The sequence below is a fragment of the Phoenix dactylifera genome, chromosome 16, assembly GCF_009389715.1.
Source record: "Phoenix dactylifera cultivar Barhee BC4 chromosome 16, palm_55x_up_171113_PBpolish2nd_filt_p, whole genome shotgun sequence".
Classification (NCBI taxonomy): domain Eukaryota; kingdom Viridiplantae; phylum Streptophyta; class Magnoliopsida; order Arecales; family Arecaceae; genus Phoenix; species Phoenix dactylifera.
The window spans coordinates 11,017,624-11,029,816 of NC_052407.1; the positions used below are offsets into that span (position 1 = coordinate 11,017,624).

The 12,193-nt window shown below is 38.9% G+C and overlaps 1 protein-coding gene across 1 annotated transcript; it reads right to left on the reverse strand.

Annotated features, from left to right (window-relative positions):
• Positions 1-1,145: 1,145 nt before the first annotated feature.
• Positions 1,146-12,164, reverse strand: LOC103702720 (S-adenosyl-L-methionine-dependent tRNA 4-demethylwyosine synthase-like). The gene is made up of 9 exons (XM_039114505.1): positions 11,138-12,164; positions 6,639-6,754; positions 5,254-5,429; positions 4,297-4,487; positions 4,118-4,204; positions 2,474-2,631; positions 2,172-2,382; positions 1,908-2,099; positions 1,146-1,736 (listed from the first exon to the last, which is right to left on the reverse strand). Exons 1-8 carry the CDS (start codon positions 11,990-11,992, stop codon positions 1,935-1,937), a joined length of 1,959 nt encoding a protein of 652 aa, XP_038970433.1. The 5' UTR covers positions 11,993-12,164; the 3' UTR covers positions 1,146-1,736; positions 1,908-1,934.
• Between the last annotated feature and the right edge of the window lie 29 nt (positions 12,165-12,193).

A 12,193-nucleotide genomic window follows, 5' to 3' on the forward strand; every position in this document is an offset into this window, starting at 1 on the left:
CCAGCATTTTGGGTCGTACTTGTAAAACAATCATGAAGACAGCAATTATTGTTCCCGATGCTTTATATAGGACACTTTGCCCGGAAGCCAACAAGTTTTCCAACAGGGCATTAAAGGTTTGAATTCTATCTTTTGGATTTTGGGGCCTTGAGGAACGGCTTTCTGGAAACGTTTAGTTGATGGTCCCTGAGATTGTGTAGTCTCCCATCAAATAATGCCGGGGTTGGCCAATTGGAACAAGCGTTGGAGCTAGAGGGGTCCATTTAATCTGGATGGACCACTGACCATCTTCACCCAACCGAGCTTTCAAATGTCAGATCAGTAGGTGTGTAATGCTGCTTGTAAAAGTGGAAATACGAAGACTGTCACAATGAGATTATAGGACCATTTTGAGACCACCACTGACCTATCCCAAAATAATTCGGAAAACAACAACGGCAGCCATTGTTACCCAAACTCCCCTGCCTCAAGAACCAACCAAATTAACTGGAAAAAATCGATGAACGATGGAAGTCGCAAGAATAGTTTGTTTTTTCTTTTCAATTACCCAATAAAGCACCGAATTAACTAGAGAATCCGAGTAAGATGGAAATCGCAATGATAAAAAAACAAATGGAAGGGGCTCTAATCACAGACGACACACCGGCCTACTTACTAGGTTGGTGCCTGAGCCCTCATGCAGATCAAGCCAAAAAGTTTTTAAATCCGAATAGAGGACCCGACAGCACTTGGAATCAAACCCTAACTTCTCGCTCGATAAGAAAACTAAAACTGCAATCCAATATAGCTTAGAATTTCTTCATGAAAGAATCTGATAAAGCCAACCCCAAATATCAGGGGAAGACTTGATGGTCATGGTCATAGATTCCGACTTAGAACTATTCGCAATGAGCTGCAAGGTTTATTAAATGTCCTGACACAGTAGCATTGCTTTACGTCAAAAGAGCAGGGGAAGAAAAACAAGTAAGAGATCGCCATAAAGCATAATATTTAATGGCACAACGAGCATCAGTAACTTTGACAGGGGACTCACTCTGAAGCTTCAGATCTTCGGCGGCAGCCAGCTTACCGTTGCGTCTGTGAAAGTAATTCGGAAAGCAACTTGATGTTGATAACGATCTGGACAAATACCCACACAACAGTGATGGACAGGTAATATATTATTATATATGGTAAAGCATGCATGTTCCAAGGAAACACAAAGGTGAGAGTATCCTGTGGCCATGTTTGTTAAACTATACCGTGGTCTTTTAACCACAGAGTTAACATATGCTTCTAGTGATGCACATGCTGGGGCATCCAACGCTTGCTGAAATTGCTGTAAATAGGGCAAAAGATACACAGGTTGCAGGTCCCCATTGCAGGGGAGCAGCCTCTAATCCAATCCTTGCTATGGAGTAGGGTCACATAAGAAGAGAATGGTCCATTCACTTAGCATTTAGATATAAAAAAATACGAAAACAGAGTGCAAGGCAGCGGACAGCCATCAGAATCCACCTTTATAACACAAAAGAGATCGATTCCACATACATTACCTGTTTTCTAAACAGTGGGTTTATGTCTCTTTCTTCCAAAAATTCTGTTTGGCGCGGACAAGGACAATCAAGCTCTCTAAGCTCTCCAGAAGCAATGAGTCTGTTCTCCCTGGTGGGTCCATATTTTAGACTAAAGAGGGTTCTGCCAATAGATGCATCTTTTGACCCCCCCCTTTTATCATTGAATTTGATCAAAATCCTCTTTAGAGGGCAGGTACATGCAAAAGTCATTTTGATTGTATTAACATCTAAATAGAAAAATATATCTTGCACATCTGATTTACAAAAAGAATCTATACCATAATAAACAGTATAAGCATACCGGACCGTGGATCTTGCTTAAAACTTGTTAGCTACAGACACATTGCTTACCTGTCCCAACCAAGCTTCTGGTGCCATTTAGGGAGCCACTGGAGAGCCTCTAATGCTTGCAGCTCCATGGCGCCTCTCCTTTTTATAACGAGATTGATCTGGATCAAATCCACCTTCCTCAGCACCATAGACAGCCCAGGAAGGTGTCAGGGCCATGTAGTGTTCGCTTTTAAAAGGCTTCCCAGAAGCAACCTGCATTTCGACGAAGGTTTGTTGGTTTTGTACGTGACTGATCAAACAGATAGGGATTGAGATGAGGTTTACCAGCTCGTGGAACCGTTCATAATCTATCCATGTATACCACTGACCCTTGACCTTAAACTTGCTAACTTTTGCTAGAACAACACAGCAGGAGTGGACATGCTCACAAGCAACCTCATATTCGCCACTGCTTTTAATCGCCAAAGCCTCTGAAAAGGCTCTAACATCAGAGTGCCACGGGACATTCTCCATTGTCAATTTTGAAGTGGCAGACCTATGATAACAAGACAAGAGTAAACATTAAGAACCGTAGGTCATATAATAAATCAATTTGCTTTGGTAAAAAAAAAATACAATCTACTCACGAGCCACAGTATGTGACGCCTTTCATTTCAACTAAATCTGGTTTCCCAATGCCCAGCAAGTTTGCATATGCATCTATATCTTCCGCATTCCATCCCTTAACTAAAGTTAAACGGTAAACTGTACGCTGTTCTTTATCTCGCAAAGCTTTTAACGAATCCTGTCAAATTTTAGGTAAACATCATTGAGAAAATAGCATTTTATCAGCTTAATCTCCACCAAATTCATATCTTAATGAGATTAGATCACCTTTCTGAGTTGTTACAAAAAAAAGAAGCAATATAGACATAAGGAATAAACAAGTTTATCTATGGTCAGACTAAAACCCCTTTACAGTGTGGTCACAGTGGTCCAGGAATACTCAGCTTTTTCTTACACCTGCACCCTCCCCCCAACCCCCCTTTTCTTTTCTAGGTGCTCTAGGGAGATTTTGTTTTTCTCTTTTTGGTGTTTTTTATTTCGTTGTTGTGCACAGACGCATGGGTTTGGAGGATTAGGCAATGCACAATGACAAACTAACCACCAATGTTTGCCAATTGTTGTTCCAATGCCACCTGAGTGTTCCATAAAATGCTAGGAAGAAAGACAAAAAAAACTAGTGATGGCAAAGATGGATGGGTGGTGATCACAGAGTAGGGAAGATCAGATTTCAGAATTCTTCGGACTGCAAAAGTCATCAGCAAAGGCTGGATTTCCTAATTGTAACAGAATTTGCATGAACTCAAGATAATATATACAGAAAACATAACTAACCATGCAAGGCAATTTAATGCCTGACACTCTTTACAAACATAACTAACTATGCAAGGCAATTTAATGCCTAACACTCTTTACAGGCGATAAGTATGATTCAACCAAGCCCCAAATCATATTTGACTAAGCATGTATAGCAAAACTGATGCAACACAACCTTATGACAAGCAAAGCACACAATGATTTATTGCACATGTGAAGAGCAAATGATCAGCCCAATGCCTCGAAACTTATCCCATTGACATCATAACAACAGAGATATTTTCGAAAATTTCCAGAGGCTTAACTATTGTTGATACAAAAATTAAGCAGCAAGCATGAGGGTAAATAAAATGATAAATTAATGGGGGGAAGAACACCCAAGATTTAGAATGATATTTGAGTGAACTCCCATTCTCAATGTTCACACACAATAATACACCATATGTGTGTTTAATGTAGAACCATGCACACCCAACATGTTTCATTCCACTTCAAAACTCATTGCGCATCAGGAATTTTCCCAGTGTTCTGATACCGGGAAAGAACATATTCGTTTGACTTTTTGTTTAAAAAAAAACCTGGAAAGTGCGCAGGAACCAGCAATGATGAAGATAAAGAAGAAAATTCATTGCAGAATCTCCTGCTGAATGAGACCTGGCTGTCAGAAATTTCATAGCTAGATACTTTCAAAGATTAGAATTACTTAGGCACACGTCTTTCTTACCAAAATTAGAGTTTCTCTTGCATGACTCTTACATATTAATCAACTAGGCAAGTCCATCTATATCAAAAAGCAGTAAAAACAAGAATGGAAACAGACATGTCGCCCACACTACCAAGAAAGCTGCACATGAAAGCACTTTCAAGAGCATCACAGTAAAAGATTCATTACTGATTGTATGAATACTTACAACAAAACGCTCCCAGAAGTCGCTAAAGAGCGGCCTATCAATTGCCTTCAGGCTGTCTTTTGTAGCTGCATCTACACTCACATATAACTGCAAGCATCAGAAGGAAGTCAAACTTTAAGCAGCCTCAATGTTTAGCTAGGGTTCACAATTAATAACTTTTAACATAGGCACAGGATTACCTGAGTAACAGGTCTCAACATCTTTATCCTATCTGGAAATTGTGCATTTGTGACAAGGAAGGTAGAGATATGTCTAGAATGCAGCTCATCAATAAGTGAATTTATCTCTGGATACATGATTGGTTCACCAACCAGAGATAAAGCACAATGCTTAGGAGAGAGACCTTCTAATAACTGCTCCTGCTTTACACCTTCAAGAAACAGTAACAAAGGCGTCAGATTTCATATTTGAGACAATGAACAAAAAGGAATTCAACAAAAATGACCTTAAAATTTCATAAAATCAGCTCCCTAAAATTAAGGAGATTTTGAAACAAAAAAATAATTTTAAGCAAAACAGAATAAATGGAAGAAGATGTGTACAAGATGCTATTACAACACCAAGGTGAAAAAAAATCTTTTTAAAAAAATATGTGTTCGGTGTTTAAAAGCCTCAGAAACTTATACATGCATATTGTACAACTCAAGAGCGATAAGAGAGGACACCAGTTTACTGAATTAGCTTACACTCTCATATATCTTATGAAGCCATTATCCAAGTCATGCTCATGGAACGTAAACTAGGGGTGGCAATGTTTAACCAGTTTAATTTAGTTCAATCTGTTGTGGGTCAGCTTGGGTTGTTTTATAAAATGGTCATGTTCGGATCTGAATTTTCGACCCTTTAATAAATATGTCAGGTTCAGGTTGACAGATTTTTAATCTAACCTGTATCCGACCCGTGACCTAACCCATATCTGACCCAAGCTGACCTAATTGCCACCCCTAACTTTGACTACTGCAAATATAAGTACAAATACCGACACTGTCAAAACTATCTGCATTTACCTGCTTTGGCCAAATGAGTACAACACAAAGAGCTTAAAATGCTGAATGGCACACTACCATGAGTTTTTGAGTGATTTAAGGATGTCTTGATGGCCTAATAGAACAAGAAGGATACACATAAACACACACCTGGGACACCTTTCATTTGCTTAATCATTTTAGTATGCTGGTCTATGGCAGCATTTACGATCACTAAAGGATCATCCATCTTCCATCTCCAGCTCTTTCCAACAGGATTTGTATGATGCCTCCAACAGAAAACACATTTATTTGCACAAGCCAAACTAGGGGTTGCTTCCATGCACCTGTTTCGTGAAAGAATCTGATAAAATCAGAGATTCAGAATTAAATGGGAAAATTTACAAAAATTATTCTAATCCATACAACAGCCAGCCATAGTTTGTAGAATATACAAAATAGTCAAGAAAACTTATCTACTCCACCCACTCAACCCCAGAAATATCTTCATCTACTTTCTGTTCTTTGTGATAATGAAAGCAAGATTGCATAACCTATCCCGTTCACATATTACTAGATCATTAGTTCCAGCTCATGCCCATATAATTCTTCCCAACAACATTTGTTCTACAAAATAAAGTAATAAACTGTCTGCCATAACATGGATCTACACCTTACATACCCTCTTCCACTTTTGTAATGGATCAATAAATATGACAGCCTTATATTATCCATCTCCTACATAAAATAAAAAAAGAGATTACTAAGGGAAACTTAGCTTTTGCCATTACCCAAAGCAAGCCGTGAATACTTTAAAATCTTTCAAACTGTTGAACACTTTGATTGAGACCACGTTACCCTACATGATTAACCTTCTAAGGAATGCGGTTTTCAAAGTTTGCAGTGGTTGATATTCTTTCTCCAAAACGATACCCCATAACTATGCGTCACATAAACCAAACTCCATGATAGTAAGGCAATTTTATGAACAGCCATATTAGTAATTAACAGGAGAACTTTACCTCCTTAATCACTTGACATATGCTTGTTTCTACGAGAATATTAAATATGTTCCAAAAAGCATTGCGATAAAGTTTCAAGAAAGCACAGCACCCAAGGATTTAAAATGCTAATGATCATAGCCATATAAAATAGTCCCCAGCATACGAATTTATTTATATCAGAAAGCATCCACATGTCTAATGAGCATTCCAAGACTTCTAATACTTGTAATCTTAGCATACAAACTTCAATATCAATTTGAATGAACCTGCAAGGACTGTTTTCATCTAAGTCTGAGAAGTTGACTGTTTGCTCCTTTAAGAATTATTACAGATTTCATTTAATAAGCGTTGTTTAATAAAAAAATGTTTAGCCCTGACCTTAGTTGATAACAAGATTGTGCAAAAATCAATCAAAAAGAAATTAGATGCTAGATAAAAAAAATCATATTATTCGTGACCTTCACACAAATGATTGCACACCAAACACATTAATTATGAGAAAATATACTAGAGGAAATATAGGGCGTGCAGTTGATAAATAACAATCATCACCTATGACTCTCTATGCCATAAAATGAATGCTTGTAACAACCACCACGACCTCGGAGTTGTGACTTGGTCCACCTACAAAGTTTAACTCCACTATGTGAACCAACAATTTTATATCCCTGCAAAGATTATGCACATGGAAAAGGAGCATATCAGTTTCATTATTTGGAACTTGTTGGAAATTAAGAAGACGGAAAGAAGTAGATGCGAGATTACAAACAGTAAAATTGAATGCAAAATAATAGACAAGAGCACGTGCATATGTGTGTATCTTGTGCAGGATTCATTTCAAAAACTGCCAAGTTCATGCATTAATAGACCAAACAACAAAGGGTAAATTACAAAAACTTCCTGAGATTATGGGTAAATTAAACTTACGCCCAATAGTTTGAAAAACCTACACTTACCGCCCTAAGATTTATTTTTTTCCAACACTTTAACCCATAACTTTAACAGAATATTAATCAAACTGTTAACCTTAAATGGGACCCATTAGAAAAATTTAAAAAATAGCCAAAGTAACCTTAAGCGACATAATAGCACCTAAGGACATAAGAAAATGTGCGACATCCTCCTCCCACCCAGGGGCAATCTTGACTTTTCGGATGAGGTAAATGGTTTCACCAATACCGTTAATTTAATTGGGTGTAAGTGCAGGTTTTGTAAACTATTGGGTGTAAAAATAATAAACATAAACCTCAGGGGAGCTTTTGTAACTTATCCTAAAACAAAACATGAAAGGCATTGCCATAGAACTAGCAGAAAAGATGACCTCACCTCAAATAAAAGTTGCACAGTGAATGGAGCAATAGTTAACCACTAAGGGGGGTGGGTGGGTAATTGGGCTGAGCTAGGGTCTGATCAAACCTAGCTTGAAAATAATTGTCAGCCTAAAGTTCGAGATGACTGGGTTCATTATTATTTAATTGAGGATAATTCGAAACCAAGCTGCACATTCATTGACTTAATAACCTTAAGTCGAGCAAAAACTATTTGAGCTTGTAATAGTTCAGGCTTCAATCAAAGCTTGGTTTAAGCTAGAAATAATGTTTAAGCTGATAGGATGTATGTTTTTTCTCGCCCTAATCACCCCAAACATCAGTCATTGTATCCATTGCAACGGTTGATTAGATCTATGCTTGCATTATATGATATAGTTACATCCGATTCCAAGCCTAATTAAGCTAATTTTTTCCAGGCTTGGCTTGAAATTGAATTTGAGCTTCAAAACCACGATTCAATTCAGCTCAATTAATGGCAAACTGAGCTGGATCGAGTTTATATTCGACCCAAGATCTAGCTAAAGTCAAGCTGCTGGACAATTAATAGCCTTATCCACTGCTTTACAAATCAATAGATTGTACTCTCTGTAGTCTGTACTATTGAAGTAACTTAAAGTAGGTCAATAGTCGGTATTTGATCTAGTATGTTAAATGGTAGGAACCTTGGAATTTTTTTTGCCTTTTTCTTTATTGAGGTTCCAAATTGAACAAGAAAGGCGTTGCAACTTTACCATCATGACATTACCTTCAGTTGCAAACCATAGTCACTCCTAGCACGCTGCTATTGCTGGGAATTGTTTAAGGTTCTTTTCTATCTCTTTCTTTACATAAGGCCGGTAATCACCATGTTACTTATAATACCATATAATGCTTTATTCTTCCCTTTCCAGGGGGCTCTCTCTCAGAGAAAAAAAATCTCCATGTATTATAGTCCCCTCTCCAAAGGGACTCTCTCACTTTCAAAAAAAGAAAAAGCTCTCCCGGGATTCCCCTTTAAATCAATCCCTATGCATCCTCTTTGGACCATATCCAATGATGTCTTCACTATCATGTCCATAGCTGGTGCAAAGATCTAGTCTATTTAACCCAATCTTGGAAAGTTGCTTATTGTTGTTGGATTGCTTGTACTTTCCTATTCTTTGCTGACAATAATATTCAGCACTCACCATATATGATTAACCCAAGCTGCTCTCCTCGCTAAGACTTCAACATTTGTTGTACATGAATCTACAAACACAATTACTTACACATCCCATCAACTTTTGTAGGTGTGAGTCCTAAGATACTTTTAGTAAACTCAATTTTAGTCTATAGTTCTGATTATAGCATGCATCACTTCAACAAACGCCACTGTAGAATTAAAGAGCACATAACAGCAGAAAGATCAATTAAGAAGGCATACTATTGAAGTGCCACGGACCCAAGGAAGGTCATTAAGTTTTACTGGAGTCAACAAGTGATAAGTATGCTAGAGAGAGTAAAGTGAAGAACTAAAATTCCAGACCTAGAGATGTGGAAGAATTACAACTCAGACAATCCATATAGTTAAGAGGAGGGATTAGAGCAAGCAACATGATAAAACTAAAAGCATGGACAATCAAATCAACGTGAGAAAAGGACAGGAGAACAGGCCACACATCAGAATCTCATTGAATGCTCCAAACAAATAAAGCTAGAAGCAACGCAAACCAATATCAAATAAAACTAGCTTCAAATGTATCCAGTCAGCTCCTAGAAAGATAAAAGAAGATGAGAAAATATAAAAACCAAGTCAAAACTTTTTGGGTAATATATGATATTCTATAATAACTCTTAATGGAAAAAAGCCAAGAGGAAAACTCCAATAAGCATTATATAGTAATGCCAAGGAAATATCTTGTTTTGTTAGAGTCCAGCATATTATTGTCGATTGAAGTTCACATAAATTCATCATGGTCTTATTCACAGTTCTAGTTTCGGATGCACATTCTGACATCTCCAACAATCCCTCTTATATTTTACTTATCTTTTACTCCATTTTATTAAAAAAGTGAAAAAGGTACACTTCTATATGTTTTGTTCAAATTATTGTATATCGGCTCAGCTTCCTTGTTCATTTCCCTAACTAGCATATGCGCAATTACCCATGTATTTCAGTGTTAAATCAGGTGTTTTCATATCTGTACCGACAAATAATGGAAAGATGTAATAACCAAGCTTATTATATTGACCATAAATTATGACTGAAAAAGAATAAAGAAAACCAATAAACTGATAGATGAAGTAGACAAGTTGGACTAGATGCACGGCTCGACATGATGTATGATGAATCACTGCCATCAAAAACCAAAATGATTATGATAAACCAAAAAATTCATCACTTTAGAATACTTTGAACTCATTAGCATAAAATTGTATTTGTTAGGCAAACAATTGGATTCTAGTTTAGGTTAGAAAAATTGATTCGTGTGTTTCCCTACAAACAATTACTTCTTGTACATGTGTTGTCTCCTTGAAGAGAATATCCTCGCTATTCCATTCATTTGGATATATGCATGCAAAGTATAAGCACCGACTAGCATTGTCAAAGATACTCCAGACACTTGCCTAAGCTATTGGGCAAGGCAAGAAGTTCTTGAGCACCTCAAGAGTCCCCTAGGCGAGCCAAGTTTACTAAGACAACACCCAGGTGAGCACCTAGGACAAAGTGAGAGGCGTTTGGGCAAGCACTTCTCTAATGTCCAGCAATATTCCTTCTATTCCTATACTTCCTATGCTTTTAGATCTTTATTAGCTTTATTCTGGGGGGTCATAATGATTTATTGAAGTCATTATAAACAAAAGGCTACTCTTGGATGTTTGATGACTTACTTTTTTGGTGTTACATTTTGTTTAGAAACATCGAACTTTTTTTGGAAAGTGGTATCTTGTTATCATGTCTGAACTTTGAAGCCACCAAAGAATGTCCTTTAGTTTTTTTTTCCATTCTGATTTTTGCTTAAAAATATAATATGTGACATGTTACTTTGATGTGATGTTTTAAAACATGTGAAAATAAAACATCTAATGTACGAGACAATTATGATTTTTGATGTTGAAACTGGAATAACTAATCTTATAATGCTTGTATTGTTTTCGGACAACACAGTATTTATTTCTAATGTATTTATTGGAGTTAGTGCGCTGTTTTTTCTAAGCAAGCATCTTTTTGGTGCCTAGCTCCTTAAGTGATAGAGGGGTCCTATTGCTCTAAGGGTGTTTTTCGTTTTTAATAACCTGGAGCATGGTAGTTGATCATAAGTGAAGAATCATCCAGACGAAAATAAGTAAAAAAGAAAGCTGCTCATGGTTGAGTTACAAGTTAAGGATCTTCTTAGATGGATAGATGGAAGCTTGTGAAAAGAGGACTTGAATAAGTTGGATGGTGGTGGCAAGTGATTCTTCAAATATGAAAAGTCAGGATGCATGAAAAAGGTAGATCTCCAAGGAGGTCATTAGATAATAAAGAAATCCATTAATATCATCTCTATATAAAATCCTCTTCAAATGTATTGCACACGCAGTGCAAACTTCTATCTTTAAGCAAGTCCAGGAATTGCTGGACAAATGCAGTTATTACTAACATTTAGCATCAATTATGACAAGACACAAAAGGAACATTCTACCAAACACAAAACTTAATAATATAATTGAGTTAAAGAATATTATCCAAAAAGTAAAAAACCAGTGTGACAGAATTACCTGCTTCTCCAAGCTTGTTCTAATGATTGGTGTCACCATTTCCCTCAGACCATTGTCACCATTTTGCCCTCCATTAGATAAAGCCCCAGTTGATTTCCTTGAAGGAGCTTTACCAGCGATGTCCTCCACATCAACAACAGCTGATTCCATAGCCTCCTCCTCCTCTTCCTCCTCCTCTTCCGAATCAAAGCCGTTGCTCTCTATAATAGAAGCTAAGTGCCCACCGTTCTCGCACACATCTCCCTTCAGTAACCCGATAACCTTCTGACTCCAGGAATCAAAAACCTCATCCATGTCTCCATTGTCCACATCGCCCTCCCAAACAGGCAGCATCTCCGCGGCTCCGACGGCCCTCATCCACCCTGAGAAGTCCTTCGCGGTGGCATTAAAGCTCTCGCCATAAGACCTCGACCCAACGCCGAATACCGCGAAGCGGCACCCGGAGAGGAGCAGCGAGCCCACCCGGAAGTCCTCGGCGCTCTCGGCGAGCCACCGGGCGAGGAACTCGGCATTAGGCGGGGGCTTCCCGTCCTCCCAGGTGGAAGCGACGATAAGAACTAGGGTTTCCTTGGGGAGGTCCTCCGGCTCGTATCCCCGGGGGTCGACGAGGTCGAAGGGCAGGGCGGCGGCGCGGAGGCGGTCGGCGAGGCGGCCGGCGAGGGCTCGGGAGGTTCCAGTCTGGGAGGCGAAGAAGAGCTTTCCCCTAGGACTTGGATCACGGTTAGGGTTTTGGGAGGAGAGGCGGAGAAGGCGAAGGCGGCGGGATTTCCAGAGGAAGAAGGAGGAGGAGAGGGAGAAGAGGGCGAGGAGGGCGAGGCGAGAAGGGAGGGAGAAGGAGTGGGAGGTCGCGGTCATTGGTCTCTCGCTCGTCGAGGCTTTGCGCTCGCCACCGGCGGAGCTCCGGGGAGTGGCGTTCGTCTGCGAGCACCAGAGAGCTCCGTTTCGCCGCTTCGAAGGAGGGCAGAAGGTCGGACCGCTGGATGGGTTTTCCGGTTCAGAGGAAAGACGGGATGAAGCGGCCCGTAGTCATACCTTCGCTGGTTTTTATTGATACCA

Excerpts from the sequence above, each read along its gene's own strand:
- LOC103702720 (XM_039114505.1), bottom strand. The coding sequence starts at position 11,992 with ATGACCGCGACCTCCCACTCCTTCTCCCTCCCTTCTCGCCTCGCCCTC. Across the intron at positions 4,205-4,296 it reads TGTTGAGACCTGTTACTCAG|TTATATGTGAGTGTAGATGC; the intron begins GTAATCCTGTGC and ends TGATGCTTGCAG. Across the intron at positions 2,632-4,117 it reads ACTTCTGGGAGCGTTTTGTT|GATTCGTTAAAAGCTTTGCG; the intron begins GTAAGTATTCAT and ends AAAATTTGACAG.